The sequence below is a fragment of the Acanthaster planci genome, linkage group LG21 (assembly GCF_054643075.1).
Source record: "Acanthaster planci isolate LZ-2023a linkage group LG21, COTS_SCS, whole genome shotgun sequence".
NCBI lineage: Eukaryota > Metazoa > Echinodermata > Asteroidea > Valvatida > Acanthasteridae > Acanthaster > Acanthaster planci.
Window position 1 is genome coordinate 8,482,043 of NC_141797.1, and position 20,881 is coordinate 8,502,923.

The following is a 20,881-nucleotide window of genomic DNA, read 5'->3' on the forward strand; positions in this document are numbered from 1 at the left end:
GGGGGGTGATAACGCAGTGCTCAACAACGTCACCTTTAAAATCCTTTCACAATGATAAAATTAGTTCATTGTGGCATCCACAGGGAAGGAACTTACCGCATCCAAGCTCATCCGAAAAGTCGTCACAGTCCCTGAGGAAATTGCACCTCGCAGCGAGGGGCACGCACTGTAGTCCATGTGAACAAGGAAACTCGTCCTCCCTGCATTCAACTGTCCAAGAAAGAAACAACACAACTGATCAACAACCCAATTCAACTAAACCAGCTCCAATGACTTCCCTTGAAGGTGGGGCACTGTATTTATGGTTGGTAAGCACCCAGACGCTCCCAGCTTGTAGCTTCGCGATATCTCCTTTGGCAACATGCTAAGGGAACTCAACCGCTCCAAACACTGAAAAAACATCTGTATGAAAATGTTTTGGAGTACAAGAGGATTGTGAAATCCCCTTCTTGCAGTCAGTGGTCTTTGTTGAAATTTTTTTCGTGGATATTATAGCTTAAGCCCAATACAGGCTCATTGGAATCTACTCAGCCCCGTGGTATCTTAACTTGGCAGTTATGAAGCATTTAAGATAATAATTGCAACTAATCTTTTGTTTGACAACTTTTTTTTTTTTGTAGCCGTTAAAATGGCACATGCGTACACGTAGTTGTAATGCCCATCACTTTCACTATGGTAAATTTCCGGGAATACATCAACACGCATTGTGGAGAGTTAAGACTTTTCACGACTAAGAATATAGATAAGTGCACTGTGTGATATATCGTGTATGTTCGATTTCCATAGATTTGATTGAATGGAGGTGCTTTCATACTTGTCAGTGGCCTTGTCCGGTAGCCTCGGGTTCCAGACGCTTACCCGTGTGGTTGACTTCCGTCAGCTCGAAGACGAAGTTATTGACCTTGTTGTCGCCTCTGCTCCCCCAGATCGTAAACTTCACCCAGGCCTTGTCGGCCGTGGCGACCAGCGACCCGGCGGGGAAGACACCCTTGTCCTTCCGAACGATCTCGGTGCCCAACAGGCTCATGGGGTCATGGCCGGTGCCGATTGCCAGTTTGCTGAGCGACTCCGTCACGTACTCCAGGGCCCGGATCAGGATCCGGTGACCCGGGTCGGAGGCCTGCAGCAGCCAGACGCACGTGGCGGCGTTAGTGTTGGGCACAATGACAGGGGCGCGGAGATAGAGTGGCGCCTTGGGGCGGAGATGAAACATCGAAAGCCCACAAAAACCTATTTCAAAATCACAAAAAGGGAATCTCGAGTGACTTATGTAACAACCGATGAATTTGAAAGGCTTGCAGAGTTATAGATTATTTCTAGAAGTCTAAAAGGCAACCTGTCCGCGATCACTTTGGATGACCAGTGCGATATAGCAATTGATGTTATGTTAGACACTTCCTCTCAGAGACAATCCTGAACATGTTTACGTACGCCTCTCACACGGGGACAGACTACGCAGCCAAACTATGAAAACTTTAAAGCCCGTCGTGTCACTGATACCCATGCCATTTTCACATAAATTGTTGATAGAAGTATACCGTCGTGAAAACATTGAAGTATGCACCATGCAGCTACGTGATTGCCCTGATTTGCCTCAACGGTTGACTTTTTTGTTAACTTTATTCTACGAAATTGGTGTCCCTTGGTTCGCTGCCTTGTTTTTCAAACCAATAAACCAAATTCCTTGACAAATATCTGCTGAGTTTGATTGAAGCAACGGATTCTCGTCAAAAAACTTGTAATCCGTAAGGATTTTGCCTCGTCGCATTCCTTCCAACAAAATCACTCCCGACCAGCATGGCTCTTTTCAACCGATGAGGGGGTGCTTCTCATTGGGGCGGATACTCTGTGCTTATGGATTGGACAACATGTAATGAGAACTTTACCGCAGTCGAGCTCGTCGTACAAATTGAGACAATCCTCTTTGGCATTGCAGATAGCCGATCCGGGCACACACGTGCCAATAAAGTCACCGCAGTGCATCTCCTCCCGACTGCATCGTCCTACACGTCATTCAAAATAAAGGTCAAAAGTGTTAACCAAATGAAACCAATCGGCAGAGAGACATGTACTCCGCTTTCCTACGTGGATGACTTACATCATTTAGCCAGAAAAAGCTATCTATTTTGAAACATTAGACAACACTGCAAATCTATGTAAGGAATGGACAGTTTGTATTGGAGCGCGAAACAGTGACGTCAGGTCAAAATGTTCGTGCTAGGAGTTCACAAAAGTTCAACACATCACAGATAAAGGAGAAATTCGAATTCCCTTCGCATTTACATTTGCCCTAAGGCGTAAACTCGCCTTCGAAGAAGTTTTGATTTCTGTCCTGGCTACAAGAAGAATCTCTAAAATGTTTTTCGTCACTTTTCTCCCGTTTTCGTGGGACGTTGTCAGTTGGTGTGACTATTAAAGTCACAGTCCTTTGCAATATGAACCGACCAAACTTGATGAAAGGAGTCCACTATCACATCCCAAGAACTTCAATTTCTTATTATGAAGTCAGTGGCGCCAAAACCCGATACAAAACATGACTGTCAACCATAATGTTTTTTTGGGGGGCCTCAAACACGCGATGGGGAACTGTGTCTTACCGCATCCAAATTCGTCCGACTTGTCAGCGCAGTCCGGCAATCCATCGCAGGCTTTGGCGCGGCTGATGCATTCGATTCCGGACCGACAGAGGAACTCGGCGCTCCCGTTGCACGGCACTGTGATGAAGAGCAAACAACAGCTGCGACAAGTGGACATCAGATCAATTACGACAATAGGTCGGCAGACCGGTAATAATGCCAAATTTATTAATCGGTGTTCATTTGCCCTTTGACGATAGAATCGTTCACATGCACCAAGCCAGGATTTTTGTCTGTCTTTGCAAGATACGGTTGCTGCCCAGTTTTGATTCAGTTACATACTTACACATTTTTGTCAATACTTGATAAGCCATTATTTTCATCGTCGAGGTTTTCTATTCAAAGTCCATTTCACTAAATTCCGAGTTATGCTTTTCGGCACCCCTCGTTTGTTTTCAAAATCTCCAGCCTGTTTCATTCCGCCATTCAGCGACCCTTATGCCCAGTGCTTTGCTGTGATCTAGAGTATTTAAAACCTAGAATATCTAGATCCTTGCGAGGGTTGGGACTGTAGATAGAGCCACTACAGATCCCTCTCATTGGACGCCATCTTTGTAGGAAAATTGCAACTGCGTATACAATGCCAACAGGTGCGCACAGTTTGCAAAATGTTCGAAACTCGCGGTTTTCTGTGCACAGCTACGTATGCCATAAGTGGACAAAATGTAAAATGTTTGTCACTTTTGGTTCACTTTTTGTTTCTTGCTCACAAAGCGCACCGCATTTGTACACATGTAATCGAAAACTGGTCGCCAGGACCTGTGGCACCCTAACTTGCTACAGGCATCCACAGCGCTCAGAATGCACGATTTACCCTTCCCTGGCCCTCGCGACAACGAGCCATCCACTGAGCAACCTTGCTCGCAGTTTAATTCTCACACGGCGCTCGCGCAACGTACCTGGATCAACCGCCGTCAGGTTCAGCTGGAGCATCGTCTGATCGTCGGCCCGAAGCCGTATCCACGCCCGAGACGCGTTCAAAGCTCGACTGGCCTCCCTTATCTTTCCGTACGTCGCCACCACAGTCCCGGCCCCGCCGCCGTCGAGCACTCCGACCTCCAACTCGACGTTGGCCCTGGCTATGTACGGATCAAATCGATTGAAGTCGACTTTGATGATCTGGCCTGGCTTCGCGTACAGCCACCAGGTGCAGTTTGTGCCTTGGGTGCCTGCTGACTCGCTGACCCACGGTGACCCTTGATCGTCCAGGGGAAACTCTACAACATACCACTGCGTTTCATTGAGGTGCACCGAAAACGATCCACAGCCATATAAACCTACGAAGTATAAAATATGATAAATTGTCATCGCTTTCTAATCATGGTTACCATTTGACACGACACAGTCAGTACACACGGTTTAAGTATTCGGAATTGTCGCAAGTTGTCGTTTCATGGTGATGATTGCGAGAACGCTACGTTTCTTTACACGTAGAACGTCTTCCACACCTCCAGGGGCGGGGACCCAGGAATCTGCTGGGGGAGGATCCAGGGAATTTACTGTTCGCACAAGGGGGAGGTATGTTATCGCCATTGGTACAAATAAGGCCCCTACGTGTTTGTGGTTTCAAGGGCTCTTCCAAACTTTGGACGTACCCCCCCACACATACACACAGATGACAATTATGGGGGGGGGTCATCCCAGCCCCATCCCCACCCAAGCCCCAGCCCCGAACCCGCGCCTGACCTCGCTCTAGAGATTCAATTCAGTTGGTGGCGTTTATTTTTTCTATCTTCCTGCCCGTCTAATTTTGAAAAAAAAATACCTAAATTGATAAATTTAAGCACTGTATAAACTTGTTCAGCTCAAGTAAGAAAATCCAAAGGCAACCACCTGTGGAGTTATAGCTCCGAAGGTTGTCACACTGGACCTCCTCGGCAAAGCAGATCGCATATAGTGAAGCGGAACACAGGAATTCGTCAGACTTGCACGGATCTGAAAAGAATCCAATACTGGCGATTCACAATAGTGCACCTGCAAGAGTTTGCAACTCATTGGCCAATCACAACGCGCCAAATCTGTCGACCCTTCGACAGATTTCGTGTATCGTGATTGGCCAACACAATGCAAACTCTTGGGGGCGCACTATTGTGAATCGCTCGTATTGTAGACGAATGAGCACCGGTATACTTGGAGAGTCGACATATTAAAACATTAATTTACACCTTGTGAAATTTTTAGTCATTAATGTCATTATTAATGCTAAAAATGGCAGATTTTATTTACTCACTGTCTTGATTGTCGATTACTTCTACCGACAACTGAAACTCAACGCCTGTTGTCTTGTCACTGCCCTGACCAATCAAAACAGCGACGCTGGATCGGAAAGACATTATAGTATTCGGCACGGTGTCGGTGTCGAGAACCGGGAACAGGGTATCGAATAGTTCGGGCTGCAGGACGACGACGTGAAACCGGTCAACGGGACGCGTAAACGTCACCTCGATCCTCAGTCCCCAGGGGCCGGTGATAAACCAGCAGGCTGCGTCGCCTGGGATGTAAACTTCCCAGTGACGCAGCAAACCGAATACTTGTCCAGTTTCGGAAATGGTGGTATCGTTTTCTAAGGCAACAGCTCTGCACGCGTTGAACTGACTCTCCACCCCTGCGGAATTCGAAAAGACAACTGTCGTATTATCGACCCCAAGCGGGACCGAGCACTCTTCCTAGCAACGGAGTCCCTTTTAGCAGGAACTGAGCTTTGCAGGTTCACACAAATGACTAACGATTTGAAATGCACGACTTACGGTTGCATCGCTGCCAACCAACACTCCAGTCGATCAATCAACCTATATTTCCATAATGACAATACGTTTCCAATATGATGCAACATGCATGTAGATATCATTATACACACCGACAGGTTGGGCTGTAGAGTTAACAATAAATCCGTCGGCGACTTTGCTCTTTTCAACCAATGAGGGGGTGTTTCTCTTCAAGAAGGATAGAAAGTGATAACCTAAGATTCTTATTCTGGCTTTATTTTGATTTAAGGCTCCACGCAGTGCGTCTCTTAACTGCAACCCTTGGCAATGCCGGGTGCTTTCATCAGATACGAAGAACCATCAGTAGGGATCTGTGAGCTGATTTACAAAGAAATGCATATGCCGAAGCAAACAGGAAAAGGAAAAGCAAACAGACAAACAAACAAACATCAGACCAACATAGCCCCAAGCAGATGCTACAACAAGACAGGAAAACTCCAACAACGGTACATTAGCAAAGATAGAGCCAGTTTATGAAGCGACAAGCAGCACTTACTGTACTGCAGCACGCTGTTTGTCTGGTAAGCCAGTCAATGATTAAATTTTGAACAAATGAAACGTACGTCCGATTGCGGCAACCTGACAGAATTGTTTGTTAGCGTATCTATGGTAAAACGTCCTAATTGTGTTTCGGTTCAGCATCGTGTACAATAGTGAGGTTACATTATGTCTTTAATCAGCCGAACTTTTGACAGAAAAAGCAATTAAGTCACGAGCGGAAGTTCAGGGAATTGAACGGCGCGCGGTGAACATGATTGATTCTGCCGAAAGATCGCAGCTTGATTAAATTGTACTGACAGTAGAAGAAGGGGGGTCGGCGAAAGGCGCGGTTTATAGCTGTCCTCGGAGTACGCACAATGAGGACACAAGCTGCTAGGATACGGGCGATTGGTTGGAGTTCAAGACTTCCTGGAGATAATAGTGACGACTGCAGAGCTTCGAGATGAAGACCCTGTTATCCTTCGTCGTGACACTGTGAGACACATTACCCGTGATTCGCCGTGAACACTTTGTAAGTGAGACAGCGTCTTTATCAAGTGGCACGTGTAACTTTTATTTCTCCCGTGCTAGGTAACCATGCCAATCTATTAAAAGATTATTATTGGTCTTAGAAAGAAGTGGAGTGACGTGCCTATTTGGGGTGCATTTAATGGGGCAATAGACAGCAATAAGGAATAATGACTGTCACGCACGCAAATTTACCCAGCGAAGAAAAAAATAGTCCACCCACACTGCAGGCTATACCAGAACGAAAACCTCGCGTACTACAGGTTTTCCCGGCCGATTTCAAAAACCTGCGATCTAATTTGTACAATAAAAATTAAATTTGGGGTAGAATTTGAAAACGACTCAAAACCCGGTTTTATTTTCGCAATAACAAGCGTTCGGCTTCGTTTTGCATCCTTCAAATAAATGAATGTGCGTTAAGTTTCACAGAGGTTACAAATACGTAACTGGGACATCGGATTGACGTATTCGTTGTCAATTACAACAAATGTGTAATCTTATTCGCTAAAAATCTGTCTTTTACCGTGACCCTTTGGAAGTGAGTATTCATTTTCATTTGCTGTAATGTAAAATTGCTAAACGTACGTTCAATTTGATTGGAATATACAAAGTTACACTGATCATAACATCAGCTTGATAATAAAATGTTCCTCATGAACGTTTATAGTGTATTTGTTATCAAACTGTGAAAAAAATAAGGTTTATAGTTGAAACGCAAGAAGGAAGGGTTCCTTCAGCGCCGGTGTTTACAGGTTTCCTACAGTAGTCGGTATGTTTCGAAAGACAACATGAATCGTTTATTTCAATCATGGATATTCAAACATTTTACCAATTAACTAAACACTTCTAAAAATGTAACTTTTGTTTGCACACGAACGAATTTTAATTCTTGACCAGGAACACGTTAAATAACACTTCGCGCGAATCGCCTGCGCATTTTGCGAAAGAGATTGAGCTCAGATTAAGAGGACTGCAGGACTGCAGAGGTGCATTCGATTTTGCGCAAAAATGAATGTCAACATAATTATACTAAACCAGCGCAATATTGGAAACTGAACGATGTATTTATACGGCTGTATAAACCCTCATCGAAATAAAATTATATTTGTTAAATAGATTTGTGGATTTGAATGCTCATTCTATTTTGCTCGAAAACGAACGCAGCTACAGCTAAATTAATTTACACATTTTCCGACATTGGCCGGGAAAACCTATATTGTCACTTGTGACTGGTACCCTGGTGAAATTAATTCACTCAAATACACTGTCAACCATGTTTCAATCTAGGTCACTCCATAATATGTTGCCTTGGTGATAACCAAGCAGTGCACTCCTGCTACAGACCCCCTTTTGCAAAGAGTATCCCCTGAATCTCAGGACCCTGTGTCCCTGTAGCGTGAACAAGTTACGAGCCTACATCTGAACAAAGGCCAAACGGCACATAGGCCTGTGCTGAAATCGAGTGCGTTACAAGTCAGTTCTCAATCAAACCGAGTTAAGAACAGATCACGATAGACGTTGTACTCTGGTAGCTATCTTTCCTGCTTCTGGCTGATAGCACATGATAGCACTATATATGTACCCCTATAGAATAAAAGCTCTGACTGGAAAACACAAATGGCTGTCATGTAAAACGTCTGTAGCTCTGGATCACATAACGACAAAGGATGGACAAAGACAAACAGGCGTGCTTTGCCGTGGTAATGTGTAGCTGATAACGGTACATGGTTTGAATAACGCGCTCAATAGACTTTAATTACACCATTAATGTGAGTGTAGCTCTGGCTATGAACAGGTGAGACTGCTGCTAAAAGGTTACTGTCTACCTTTCGAATGTGACCCTCTTCTGGGGTCGATTGGCTAATACAGCGACCGCGTACTTACCGCAATCTGCGGCGGGGTTCCACAGGCAAAGACAGCTGATGTCCTCGGCGACACAGAATGCGGCCCCACGCTCGCAAAGATGTTCCAGTGGCCCACAGAGTACTTTGGAATAAAAACAAAGAGATAAACGATTGCGATACCGGCGTGGACTGTGTGCAGAATTGAAGAGCGGAGAGAAAAATCGCCGTCAGTCAGCGCCATCTTACCTTCTGCACGCTGGTGTACGCGTTGCGAGGATTACACCATCGCATGGTGGAAATGTCACTCTCTCGGGATGGTTTTCACTCCTTAGTGTGGCTTTTTAGAGGAATTAGCCCTTTTTGACGGTGCGTTTTTCACTTCACACTTAGATAGCCGGGAATATCTTATTTTGTTTGTTCCTTAGCGGTTAATTTTTGGCAAACAACTCTAGCTATAGAGCTGCCTTGTTAAATTAATTCCGTAATAAAATGAAATAGATAATTGTTTGAGTAACACATATTTTCCTTTTTAATAACCAAATAGAATTGATGCTTTTGAAATTCTTTTTAATGTAAATACCCATTTTTGTCAATGCGAGTTCAAATAAGACTCGCAGGAATCCCCGTGTGGTTGTAAACTTAATGGTTGGTTGAAGTAAACCAAAAATTAAGCTGAAACTGACTAATATTTTTTGCTCACTTGGGGAATCTCTGCTTATCGACGTCAAGTCGATACTGAACGTTGCATTGGAGTTGGCGGGGAGGAATACCGTCATGTGCAGTTGCTCTGACGAAGCGTACATGGCGTTGGGGTTCCTCGTCCCCGGCGCCAGGGGGTCTTCCGTGGGAGAGCCCGGGTCAGCGGCGTCGAAGCGGACTTCCCCTGGGTAGTTCTCGACGAAGAGGAAGCTGGCTCTCATCCGCTGGCCTGGTGGGGGCCGGATAGACCAGCAAAAGGCGGTGCCGTCTCCGCCGACGGCTAGAGAGGTGGCCGGAGTGAGGCTGACTGGCTGGGCTCCGGTCACGAGGTGGATGCTCTGGCATGTCGGTTCTGCGGTAGAAGGCGCAAAATAGCAATCTTGGCGAGAGTGAAAGTAAGAACGAACATTGTTTTTTGGTGGTTTTTTGTCTTTGCAATTTTCAGTTGGGCGTAATATTACAGGACGAAGGAATTAGCAGCTTACGTATCTTCGAAATCAAATATCCAGAGCCAAAAAGGTTCATTTTGTCTTCATATGTGTGATAAGGAAACGCCTTACCAGAACAAAATCGGAGGTTGCAGGGATAAAATGAACTAACGGAAGACTTTGCTCTAGGTTTGTTTGAAGCTATGCACATTTTAAGTTTGAAAATCAGCTGGGCAAACTATACTGGTGTTGTGGTCCCTGCGAGTCCATCACAAGTCATTCAGCCTGAAATCATTATTCAGATATGCTGTGACAAATAGACACCTTTTGTCATCGTTAACACTTTCTTCCTTAGGACTTGTCTTGTGAAACGACATGTGACTTGGACTCGTGAAAATTAAGACTTTGTGATGGTCTGGACTGCAGCGCCGGCTGTTACATGCCCTGCGAACATAGGCCTATCCAAATTTTCATTTCGCAGAAAGCGTTCGTGGTCAAGACTTGCCAGGGATACTTCTCTTTCCTCCCGCGCAGTAGGTACAGAAGGTCCACTCTGCTGTCCCGACTGTCTTCAAAGAGTCTATGCATAACATTGTCTAATCTAACTCACAGCTACACGGGAAATGAAATGAAATATATGAGATTTTCAAATACACCGGTGTTATTACCTGGGATATTTGCCATCAAGCCTGGTTTGATGAGGGCCACTGCGAGCCACTGGACGGAGAGAAGACACTCGAAGACACACAAGCGCGTCGCCATCTGAAAGGTGAAAATGGAAGAGTGGTAACGTTATTGGTCTTTTGAGGCTTATTACAAGCCATTACTGGGGTGGCATAAGGCGCGTGGACAGGTGGTCTGGGCGTGTTGCACGACAGCTCTTTGACCAATAGGGTGTCGTGATTCATCTAAAGCACTCGCTCGTCGCAGTTAATATGGCGTTGCCTCGAATCAGAATGTGGCATGATCTGGATGCTAGACGGTATCTATAATTGCGATCAACGTTGCACATTTCTCCAATACTATGAAATGATCACATTTAGTTTCAAACCTTTCAGTTGGTTCGTCTACCTTTCACCTTGACGCTGAAGAGACCCCGGCGTTGCACTCGCTGGCCGTTAGGTAACCAGTATTTCTCCTGCAGTATTAAAGGCAGGCCTAGAGGTCACTGCCGTCTGGCAATTCGCCAAACCAGACAGCAGCGGTGCGTTTGCATAAGTCTGGTGTCGAATTCCCCGTTTCTTGCCTTCACCGATGCCATTCGAGAAACGAATGCACCATTAATTTCTAAATATCTCACTCTATGCCACTTACGAGTTAGGGTGTGAGATTTTTGCTTTGACCGATTTTCTGTGTTATAAAAAGTATTGGTGTCATGAAACATGAGTACGTTTTTGCTCTCATCAGATTGGCTCCTTGTCGATTCGGAAAAAGCAAGTTGATGTCACGATCACTAGGCATTCAATGTCGCTTCTTTCATAAAGCAAGAGTTCTTAAGAGGAAATTTAACGTCTGCTGCACATCCTAACGACTACTGTCTAACAGAAGAGCACCATCAGTCAAAAGCTCGCTGCGTCTTACTGTACATGTTAAATGGCATTCCGCCCTTTGCAGAGAGATCTAACAGCGTGTGATTTAGAATTCACGACCCGGGAGAGCTCGTCCTATACCTTGCATTTTGTTTCGACAGCATCAAAACAATGAAACCGGATGACGCGCTGCTTAAACCGATCCGACAGGAACCACAGAGGCAAAACGTCAGCACTTAATTCCCCGGTTGTCGTAACCGGGAAGTTCGGGAAGTTAAAACAGACTTGCCGGGCAGGAATAATTAGCGTCTTCTCCGATCCGCTGCGAGTGGCCGTGCAGAAATTAGCCGGAGAACGCGCACGCCATCTATTTAAGGTGGATGTCGTCGGGGGCGTGGGGATGACAGCTGACGTGGAGCTAGAGCGGCTGCTGACGATCCTAGAACCTGGCAACCGCGCGATGTCGTGGTTTGACTACAACACGAAGTCGTGACCTCCTAAGATAGTCAACAGGGAAGGGCCCGCTTGCTTTCCACTTGGGTTTCTCTCCTCTGATTTCGTCTAGCCGCACAACTATGGCGCACCTTTCCCTCAAAAGAGGGGAGATAAACTCTGACGTCCAAAGACGGCAGACCATATTTCTTTTGCCATCGTGGATTCGTGGCTTAACCGTTTTATAACATGCTGTGCCTCCAATATTAATTGACAGATTAATTACTTGCCAATTATGTGTGCAGAGCAGAGCTGTTTGTGGACAGGTAATTCCAGAATCTAGGGGTCCATTTTCGGTGTGTGTCCCTGTCACATCGGACATATTATTCTGTAAGTTCAGAACACATTTTCTAATTATTAAGAGTGGTGAATGAATGCAAATTATCTGTCAAACAAATAGTAATAGTTTGAAATCAATGCCGGTGATATCTCCACGTCGAATAACAAGAGTCATATGTAACAAGGACACAAAAATGTCAGACTTTTGAACCCCTAATTTCTGGAACTACCCAGACATAAACAGCCAAGGTACAGACACTCAAGAAACGCAACCAATTAAAGTGCTAAAAATTGGGATTATAGTTACACTTAATTAGACAAGGTAAGTTGTTTCTCAACGTTTTTCGCAAACAGAAACAAACATTCTATCAAACCAGGGCTATGAGCGTGCACACTACATCTTCATCAAAACACCCGGGCTTAATCTTCTTTGCCGTAGTAACCTGAAGCTTGGTTTTAAAACGATTTAAAAGGAGTGCACATAGCGCCCTTTTAATTTTTTTTTAACATTTCACTGCACTTTGGACAGACTCATAGTTGAAGACCTTCCGATAAGCCAATACATCAAGCGAAGCTGGTGCTCACGAATCGGCCACTCTCCTCTTAGTATAGTGTGTACGCCTCGTTTTTCCACTCCAAAGTGATTATTTTGGTAATGACACCGAGGATTCCTCAAAAACGCCCAAGGCACTGTAGCTCGCAAGCCTGAAGAAACCTGTAGAGAGGAGACAGTGAGAAGCGGTTACAGTTTTAGAGGTGGGAGGAAAACCTCAGGGGAATATTCTGAAAACCCAATGCGCATGTAGATTCGAGATTCGAACCCAGACCACAGAGGTGGAAGGCGAGAAACAAAAACCCACTACGCCAGCCCGACTCCATAGTTCCCAGTTACGGTGCCCGAGACTACTCTCTGGCAATATCTCCCATTTCGTTTTCAGTTGATTTTATACGCTGAAACCATCCCGTAATGCATAGCACGTGTACACACCGTTGCCCACACGATAAGAGAGGCAAATATTTCGATGATTGCAGATTGTCTGATGCGTGACTTTTGCCAAGGGATCACTTTGTTGCTCGCACTAACTGCAATAAAAACAACAAAATGTACTTCTTGGCGCACGTAGTTCAGTACGCGCTGGGATGATTAATATACCACAATCTGTCATATCATTGAGGTGTAATGTTATTGTGAAAATGTCAAAACCCCACCTGGATTGCTCTACTTCAAACAGCTCAAGAGCACAGAAACCACGTACTCGGCACTATTCTATTTGGGTTCCGTTAAATCATTACCGCGTTGTCCAAGACAACGGTATCGTTCCCAAGTAACAGTGAGTCTAAAACAAATCTTGAAAATGTAATAAGGGGCTCCCTTTCTTTTCTGGAAATCGAATTATGTCACGTACTGTCTTCTGAGACACTTATCAAAGGGATTTGGTTTAGTGTTCGTTAGACCGAAAGATTGATGAGCTGCCGTGAGAAAACATTCTAGGGCATTTGAGAGCAGCAGTAAAGTAAAAGAAAAGGGAAAATCATTGTCCGATAGATTATGACGTAATAATGACGATGAACACCGAAAGACATGAAATTGCACGCAATTTTCACAAGAAGCATTAAAACAAGTGTTAAAATGCATCAAAATATCATATACCAAGTTGACTGATCCTTTATGAAGTGCAGCTTGCGGTAACTATATAGTTCCGTGCGTTGAAAGACCGAATGTTCCATTTAAACGAGGCAACGCAGATGGTAAATGACTCATTGTTGTTTAATCCTGCACCTGAATCAATCTCTAACAAGTCCCCCATTACCCTCTGAGAAATCTCTCGCTTGAGCTGGGAGAGGGCACACCCATGAATGCGAAACTGAAAATTGTACAGAAAACAAAAAATGAACTCTAGCTGTTTTGTGAAGTCACCTTGTGCTCTTTTTAACTCTGGCGAGGACTTTTGTGTGTCATTTGGAAAGTAAAACCGCGCAAAGAAGAGGTATCATAAGCTACATGGCTGGACACATCGAACGTCATCGTCGAAAGAGCTCAGTGAATGAGCCTTTTGTGAGTTAAATTTGAATAAAATCTGGTACACAGAGTTATCTTATTGCACATAAACGAAACAATTGGAATTCCCCAGACTATAAAAGATACTGTTGCTATACCTCGTGATTTGGGGCAAGGTTTTGCATAGTCTCTGGAATGGACTGGTGCCTCTGTGCCCTTTTTATCCATTGAAAACAGTGTATTGGTACAAGACGTCTCGTATTAAGCAATAGCTTGCCCTGGGTCACGAGGTATAGCAAGTAGTGTCTTTAGTATGGAGAATTCCAAACTGTTTTGTTCATTTGAAGTTAAAGAACTCAGTGTACCAGTTTTATTTTTTCAAATTTAACTCGCAAAAGGCTCATTTTGAACCACGGCGAAGCTACCCGTGTTAAAGCGTTTCATATCCTGACATGCAACCAGATTGATTGGGACTGAAGTGCAAACAATGCAATCACTCAGCACCTTTCTAGGAGCCACGCACGGTGTCACCGTCGACCGCTTTCGAGGACGCGCTCTCTCATAAACGTGCTGCGTGAGTCCCCATTTTGGCCACAAATTTTCCTCTCGGGCTGTCAAGAATTGGCCCTCTTCGCTTTAAACCCTTTTTATACCAGGCAAGATATGGGACGGAAGGGTGCCCCCTTTACCTGTCCAATCCCTATACACACTGTAGACTTACCTAACACCCCCCCAGAAGTCTGTACAAAGGCGGGGGTTCTCTCCGTCCCATATCTTGCTTCAATTGCTTGTTGAACGAGCGTCTCCCCACAGTTATCAGCCGAGACGCCCCATTCCCCTCGACAAAAATGTAAATTTCTTGTTGGTATTCGTGACAATTTGCGGCCCAGGGCGCAACGACCGGAAAGCGAGCAGCGAGCAGGGACAAGACCCCTCGATTGTACTTTTCAAAGCTCTTCAATCGAGAGTGTATTCTCAGCTTTGACAATACAGATTGCCAGCGTTCAGTTCAGTCAGCGCTGCAATAAATTACGTGGGACTAAATGCCACAACGGAAGTTCGTACATACATTCTATGTTACCGATGTTCTAAGGTTTGGAATAAAAATCCCGCACGTATTGATTGAAATCTCGCAATAAAAGCCTTCCCAGATCCATACGTGATCATATCTTCGAGTACTTAACTTTATTCTATAAAAATACCATTTTAAAAAATACCATACAGACACACAAATAATATCTATAAACAAATGCATTGTTGGTCTTCTGTTATGTTAAACAATGACAACATTTTAACCTTCCTTTCCTCAGTTTTCCTTTCCTTTCATATCTATACACAAAATTTGCGAATACATTGCTGAAGTAATCAGGATTATGTCGAAACCAAAGTGTTCGCCAAGTCAACATCGCTAATGATGTAACATCCCACTTATTTTTGCGTGTGTAGGCTACGTGTATTCCAACAAGCCAAAATAAATAACCGAGATAATTTCAGCGACAGGCAAAACACAACCAGAAGCACTTTTTCTCTCACCAAACATCGAAAGTGTTACTTGTTTACAAGGCTAACAAGGCCTTCGAAAACATTTGACCATGCATAAAAGGATAAAATAATTGCTACACGTACACAGCCTATTCAGGAAACATCGCACTCAAACACGGCACAGAAGCCGCGTTATTTTCACATCCATTGCAGACGGCAAAATGGCTTTCCTTTTCAAATATAAAGACACCTCAATGTGTCCATTTCCACAACATGCATTCCATCCAAATCTGATAATGTGGACGATTAAAAAACACAAGTTATAAATACGAAAATATAAGGAGTAAAACACGGGAGTTATGGTTTACATAGCATAATGATAGGAAAATATAACATACAATTTCAAATACTGAGTAAAAATTTTGCCCAAGACAGGCTATAGAAATCACAAGAGTAGTTTACATTTAGAATTCGGTTTACCACTCCTTTGGAGTGCTTATAAAGTCATACACAAATTAACGAAATGAGTTGAGTTACAGTTATTCCAGGACACTGGGAATAATCATTTTTAGCTATTTCTGAATTATTTCAGTACGCCAATTTATCTCGAAGAATAAAGGTATGTGGAGTCATTCTCATCATAACCTTGTGTGCTTCTTTTCTCTTTGTTCAAACACAGAAGATTTTCTGCTTAGAAAAGCTGGTCACCAACTTTAATGTCGTGTGTATGCATCTGTTGACTGGTTCCCAGCTGATTTTGGGCTCCGTACATAAATTCAAAATGCCGTATTTTCTGCTCGGACCGTGCCCGAAGCATTTGGCTGCGGCTAGAAATTATTTACTAGACTATTGATGTCGCTGCAGCCAGTTCCAACAGGCTCGTGCTTCGCCAAAGGCGTAGAAAAAACATTAGCTGCACGAAATCAACAATTTTTAACTCACTGATGTCATTTTAAACCTCACCAGATTTTTCAGCTCATTCTGTATATATATGTGGTTTTCACTTTCCATTATCGAATTTTCAAACTTGAATTTCGTTTTCTGCATATGGCAATATATCAATATAGATGAAAGTATGTTATTCCACTACTAAATAAAGTACTGTATAACTTGTACGTTTGAATAAAATGCAATTTAAAAATTAAAAGTTGAATCCTTAATCAAAGACTGACTGCACTACATAATCAATACAATCCAGGACATTTACGATGTCAAATTTTAATCTACGGTAAACTGAGGATTAACGGATGTCCATTTGGAAGGTCTTCCGTCGCATTCTAAAATTGTTTGACTTGGATACAGGTATTTATAACAGTGGTCGGTATTTTTTGACGTTGGCATAAAGGGCTCTTTTCCCGACAAGTCTGTCACACAAACAAAATGAAGAAACCATAGTAAATAAGTGCAAATAATATCCCTAAAAGAATTACCCTTGACCATCTGCTAACTTTCTTTACATCAGGCAGTGTAGGCCTATAATCAGTTCGACGTATGATGAATCTCGGGAATGGTTAATTTAAGGTTCATTTGTGTATTGAAGATGGAACCCCCAAAGATAAATACTGAGGTTTATAGTGGGACAGGGGCTAATAGTACCCCTCGGTGATGTTAGAGGTCGAAGCCACTCCGTGCATTTGCATCAGACTGACGCCTCGCCCGTACCGGTTACTGGTCAACTCCCCGGCTCGGGAGCCCAGATCTCGAACCCGGCCCCCGCCGGTGCCGTTGGGAAACGTGCCGCCGTTTTGCAGGGCGTGACCAGTTTTGCGGGGGGCGGTGGAGCTCCGCTGGTCGTAGCGGCCGGAGCCAGTGTAGAAGCTCCGGGGCTCCTCGCGTTCCCCCCAGCCAGCCCGGAGTTGCTCCCTTCCGTCCACCACCATGGTGCCGCCGTTGCTGTGGTAGCCGTTCTCCGGCAGGGCGCCGCGCACAGACGCCCTGGGGATGATGTATCCACTGGTTCCTGTGTTGGTGCGGTCCATCTGGCCGTAGCTGACCTCTTGGGGGCGCTCCTGGTAGTGGCTCTGAGCACTGTAGATAGCCGGCTCGCGATTGAAGAAATCATCTTCGTACGGCCCACGGATTTGTTGGGGTCGCTTCCTATCACGTGATTTTGTGCGGGCTCTACGGTCATCGTAGTAATCTCCCTGAAATGTGGAGGCAGGGGGGGGGCAGAAATGGAATTTAGTTACCCAAAGTTAGCTTATGCTAGACCAGTTGAATGACGTCAAACAAGCTCTCCATTCGTATTTCATGCACACACTATGTATTAACAAAAGGTGTCAATCAACATGCTGATGAAATGTTGCTTTGATGAAATGCTAACATGGCGTGGTTCACTTTTGATTTGCAAAGCCAAGGTATCTTATGGCCTCCAATCATCACAGAATTAATGTTTTTTTGTGTGTTTTTTTGCGCAGTAGAGGCTTGTGCCTGGTAGCCATCTTTAAGGTTACTGCGTTTGTTGTGTGAGAGATATATTCATGTATATTACTGTACAACAAAAGGTGTTACCGGATAAATTAATGCACAGCCTCTATACGTCCACCTCAATCTGACGAGAAAAAGTCTGGTGCATTGTAACAGGGTTGATTCTGAGGGCCTGTTTGTTTCACATAGATCTGGATGTCGATCAGGGATCCCATTACCTGGTTTGCTCTATCCATTCGGCGGGCTCTGGTGTTAGTGAGCCAATGGCATAACTGATCTCAATCTGGGTCTGCATGAAACAAACAGGCCTTATGGAAGGGGGCGGGGCGAGGGGGAGGGGGGTTGGGGAACGTTCCTCAGGAAATTCCGGGGGTCGTTTTAGTGAATCTTTTGGGCTTACCGTTTCTGCGTCCAGGCTGGCGCAACCTATGATGCAATTCCACACCATGACGAAGATGAGGATAAACACCGCCAGCGCGGCCTGTAGAGCGGACAGGATCACTCCCACCGAGGGGGACGCAGCGCCTGGGGGAGTGGCCTCGTTCTCCAGGTAGGTGCGGTAGCCGTACAGAGCAGCGCTGAGCAGGCAGCACAGAATGAGGACGACGTTGTAGACAACCAGGAAGTATTTCTGAGGGTAGGAAGTGTGAGAACTAATTTACGTGTGCTTAAATTGTATCCGTCTTGGGTACAAGTACCCCCTCGTCGATAGAAAAGTGTGATGTCGGTAGGTAGTGTTAATTTTGTTGGCAGCGACGCGACTGTTATGTGCGGATGTCATAGCCGTTTGTGAACCAGCGAACCACCAAAGGAGCCAAATAAGTTGCTTGGAAAATTGCCCAACTCTCGGTTCCTGCTCGATACTGCTTGGTTTAATTATCTTGCTCAATATCATGAAACCTGGGGCCTTTGTTAGACATGAGTGATTATCCAAAAGCAGATTTTACAAATTGGAACCTGCTGTAATTTTAAGTCAATGTATTCACCTTTCAAACCATCCCAAGAGAAAAACTACCAGTAATTTTGTTTGACTGAACTGCCATTAAAAAGAAATTATAGCCGGTTCTTTGGTATAGCAAATCTGTGACGACAGAGGGCGCCATTCTTGGCAGGCACGCATAACCCAGCTGTGAAATGTTGCAAAGCTATAATCAGCTATACAACTTCAATCATTCATCTTACCAAGATTTTGTTCCAGAAGCATGCGAGAAACAGCTGCAACAGTCCACTGAAGACGGCCTTTGGGGGTAGGGAGAGACAAATATCAAGATTTAAGTTAAATAAAGGTGACTTTACACAAATACATGTATCTAGTCCTAATTGGAAGAGTTCACCAAGAGCTGGCCTATCCAGTAACGAGCGACTAGTTACCAGAACCACTTTTATTGCAGGCATAGAAAACCCCTTCGACAATGGACATCAACAAAACTATGGACATAAATATTTCCACCATCAAAATGTTAATTCTCATCAGGATGGCGGCATTATTGCACAAAACCAAAGACCCTCACTTGGCGTTTATAATTACGAAGACAAAACGCCAAACAATTGTACAGAATCTAGCTTCCTTCTTAAAAATGTGATTTCACCAATACTGTCTGTAATCAAACATGATAAATGGAGATTCTATCCTTGAATTGCGTTCATAACCGAGGCAAATCGGAATAACTGATGTCGCACTTAGGAACTTTTTTAACCCTAACAGGGCTTAGTTTCACTTCAATGTGATTTTACACGCACCCTGAGTCTTTTGGTTAACGACAGGCACTTTTGTGATTCAGGGTGACTGGGGGGGGGATGCTTTGAAATTTCGCCCCCCTCCCCTTGACACCAAACATAATCACAAGCAACATCAGTCTTTCAGGAAACTTTCATGTGAAGAGATGTGAACTCACGAGTCCGCCAGTCCACACGGCGGCGTAGTAGTTGTAGTCGACATTGGTTCCATCCTCGCACCTGTAGTAGCAGGCAACCCACGACCCGACTAGGCCACCACCGAGGATCATGCACAGCAATGCCAGGGGGATCAGGCATAGGGGACTCGGTCGACCGTACTTGTCCGGAAGGCACATGGTGTCGCCGGGTTGTTTGGGACTTGGACGATGAAGTTTAACTCGGTGCTGTTGAGAAAATCGTTATGGCGGGAACAATACATTGGTGTTTCTATTGTGCGATTTTTTTATATGAAGGGGTTGGGGTTGGGTAGTTAAACGGATGGGATGTGGTGAGTGAGGTTTTGGGTTAGGTTGAGTTGGGCTGGTTGAGTTGGGTAGGGTTGTGTCTGGTTGGGTCTGGCTGGGCTGGATTTGTTGGATTGGGTTAGTTTAGATTGGGTTGGGTCAAGTTTGGTCCCGTTGGGGAGAGAGTTCCGTATACGGACGCCACTTGACAACCTGTGCACATACCCTATGAGACTGGTCTGAAAATGCTAAATGTTTTCTTTGTAAACCACTTGGTATTTTCCCTCCTAAACTGAACTTTACTGGACATGGTTTTGCTTTCTGATGGCTATTAAGTCACTGTATGGAAGAATTACTGGCCCCCATCTTCCACAAACGTTCCCTTCGCTGGAAAGATTCTAGGCTTAACTCGAATATAAAACTCGAGTGACATCAAACAAGCAATTTGGATTAACATAATTTAAAGTAAAGCAGACAAAAGCAAAACGTGTTTGCAAATTTTTAAAAAAAGTGTCGCAAAGGAAACACTTGGCAAATTATTTTTCAAAATTTCAACAAAGGACACGGAGATAAGTTTGGTTACAGAATCAAACCAATGTCCCAACATTGGCACAGGTGTAGTCAATCAAATCTTATATATTGGTGTACATCACAGTTACTAACACACTGTTACTGTAATACAAAATGGCGTCGCCTCTACGATATGAAACTTGAATGATTTCTCATTCGACATGAAAAGAAACACACTGTTTCGTACCTGTCAGATCCGGTTCTTTCAAATATATCAACGTCAAAGTCCCGGTCCACGTCTACAGGCTATTCATGTAAAAATTGGAGCTTCAAAAATTCTCCCAGAAGCCGAAAACATCTGCCGATAAAAAAGAGCTCTTTGCATACACTAACCGAAATTACTCTCCACTATGGAAAGTGCCATGCAATGTATGTGAAAGCAATTTTTGGGAGTGTACCGTGTTAACCCCAATATTGCTTTGACTTCTGTTCACTTACGTAGAACGGATGCGACTGAGTGCTTCTGAATAGCCCGCCCATTGTGGACGAACTGATGTTGTTGTGTACGACTGTTTGATGAAGATGTGGAGTCGTGCCGTGCTC

General features: G+C 44.4%; 2 protein-coding genes across 2 annotated transcripts in view; both read right to left on the minus strand.

Moving 5' to 3' along the window:
- The window catches only part of LOC110990376 (uncharacterized), a 30,226-nt gene extending 18,364 nt beyond the window's left edge, over window positions 1–11,862 (minus strand). Inside the window, exons 1-11 of the mRNA XM_087131465.1 lie at window positions 10,432–11,862; window positions 10,049–10,142; window positions 8,954–9,304; window positions 8,294–8,395; window positions 4,867–5,241; window positions 4,470–4,571; window positions 3,536–3,913; window positions 2,598–2,714; window positions 1,887–2,003; window positions 859–1,230; window positions 97–210 (exon numbers count right to left, since the gene is read on the minus strand). Of these exons, the coding sequence (XP_086987591.1) occupies window positions 97–210; window positions 859–1,230; window positions 1,887–2,003; window positions 2,598–2,714; window positions 3,536–3,913; window positions 4,470–4,571; window positions 4,867–5,241; window positions 8,294–8,395; window positions 8,954–9,304; window positions 10,049–10,142 (2,122 nt within the window). The 5' untranslated portion in view covers window positions 10,432–11,862. The remainder of the gene's footprint in view (window positions 1–96; window positions 211–858; window positions 1,231–1,886; window positions 2,004–2,597; window positions 2,715–3,535; window positions 3,914–4,469; window positions 4,572–4,866; window positions 5,242–8,293; window positions 8,396–8,953; window positions 9,305–10,048; window positions 10,143–10,431) is intronic.
- A 2,977-nt stretch (window positions 11,863–14,839) lies between these two features.
- LOC110990381 (uncharacterized) lies at window positions 14,840–20,787 on the minus strand. The gene is made up of 5 exons (XM_022255358.2): window positions 20,526–20,787; window positions 19,484–19,708; window positions 18,771–18,827; window positions 17,989–18,219; window positions 14,840–17,305 (listed from the first exon to the last, which is right to left on the minus strand). Exons 2-5 carry the CDS (start codon window positions 19,658–19,660, stop codon window positions 16,748–16,750), a joined length of 1,023 nt encoding a protein of 340 aa, XP_022111050.1. The 5' UTR covers window positions 19,661–19,708; window positions 20,526–20,787; the 3' UTR covers window positions 14,840–16,747.
- Window positions 20,788–20,881: the final 94 nt, after the last annotated feature.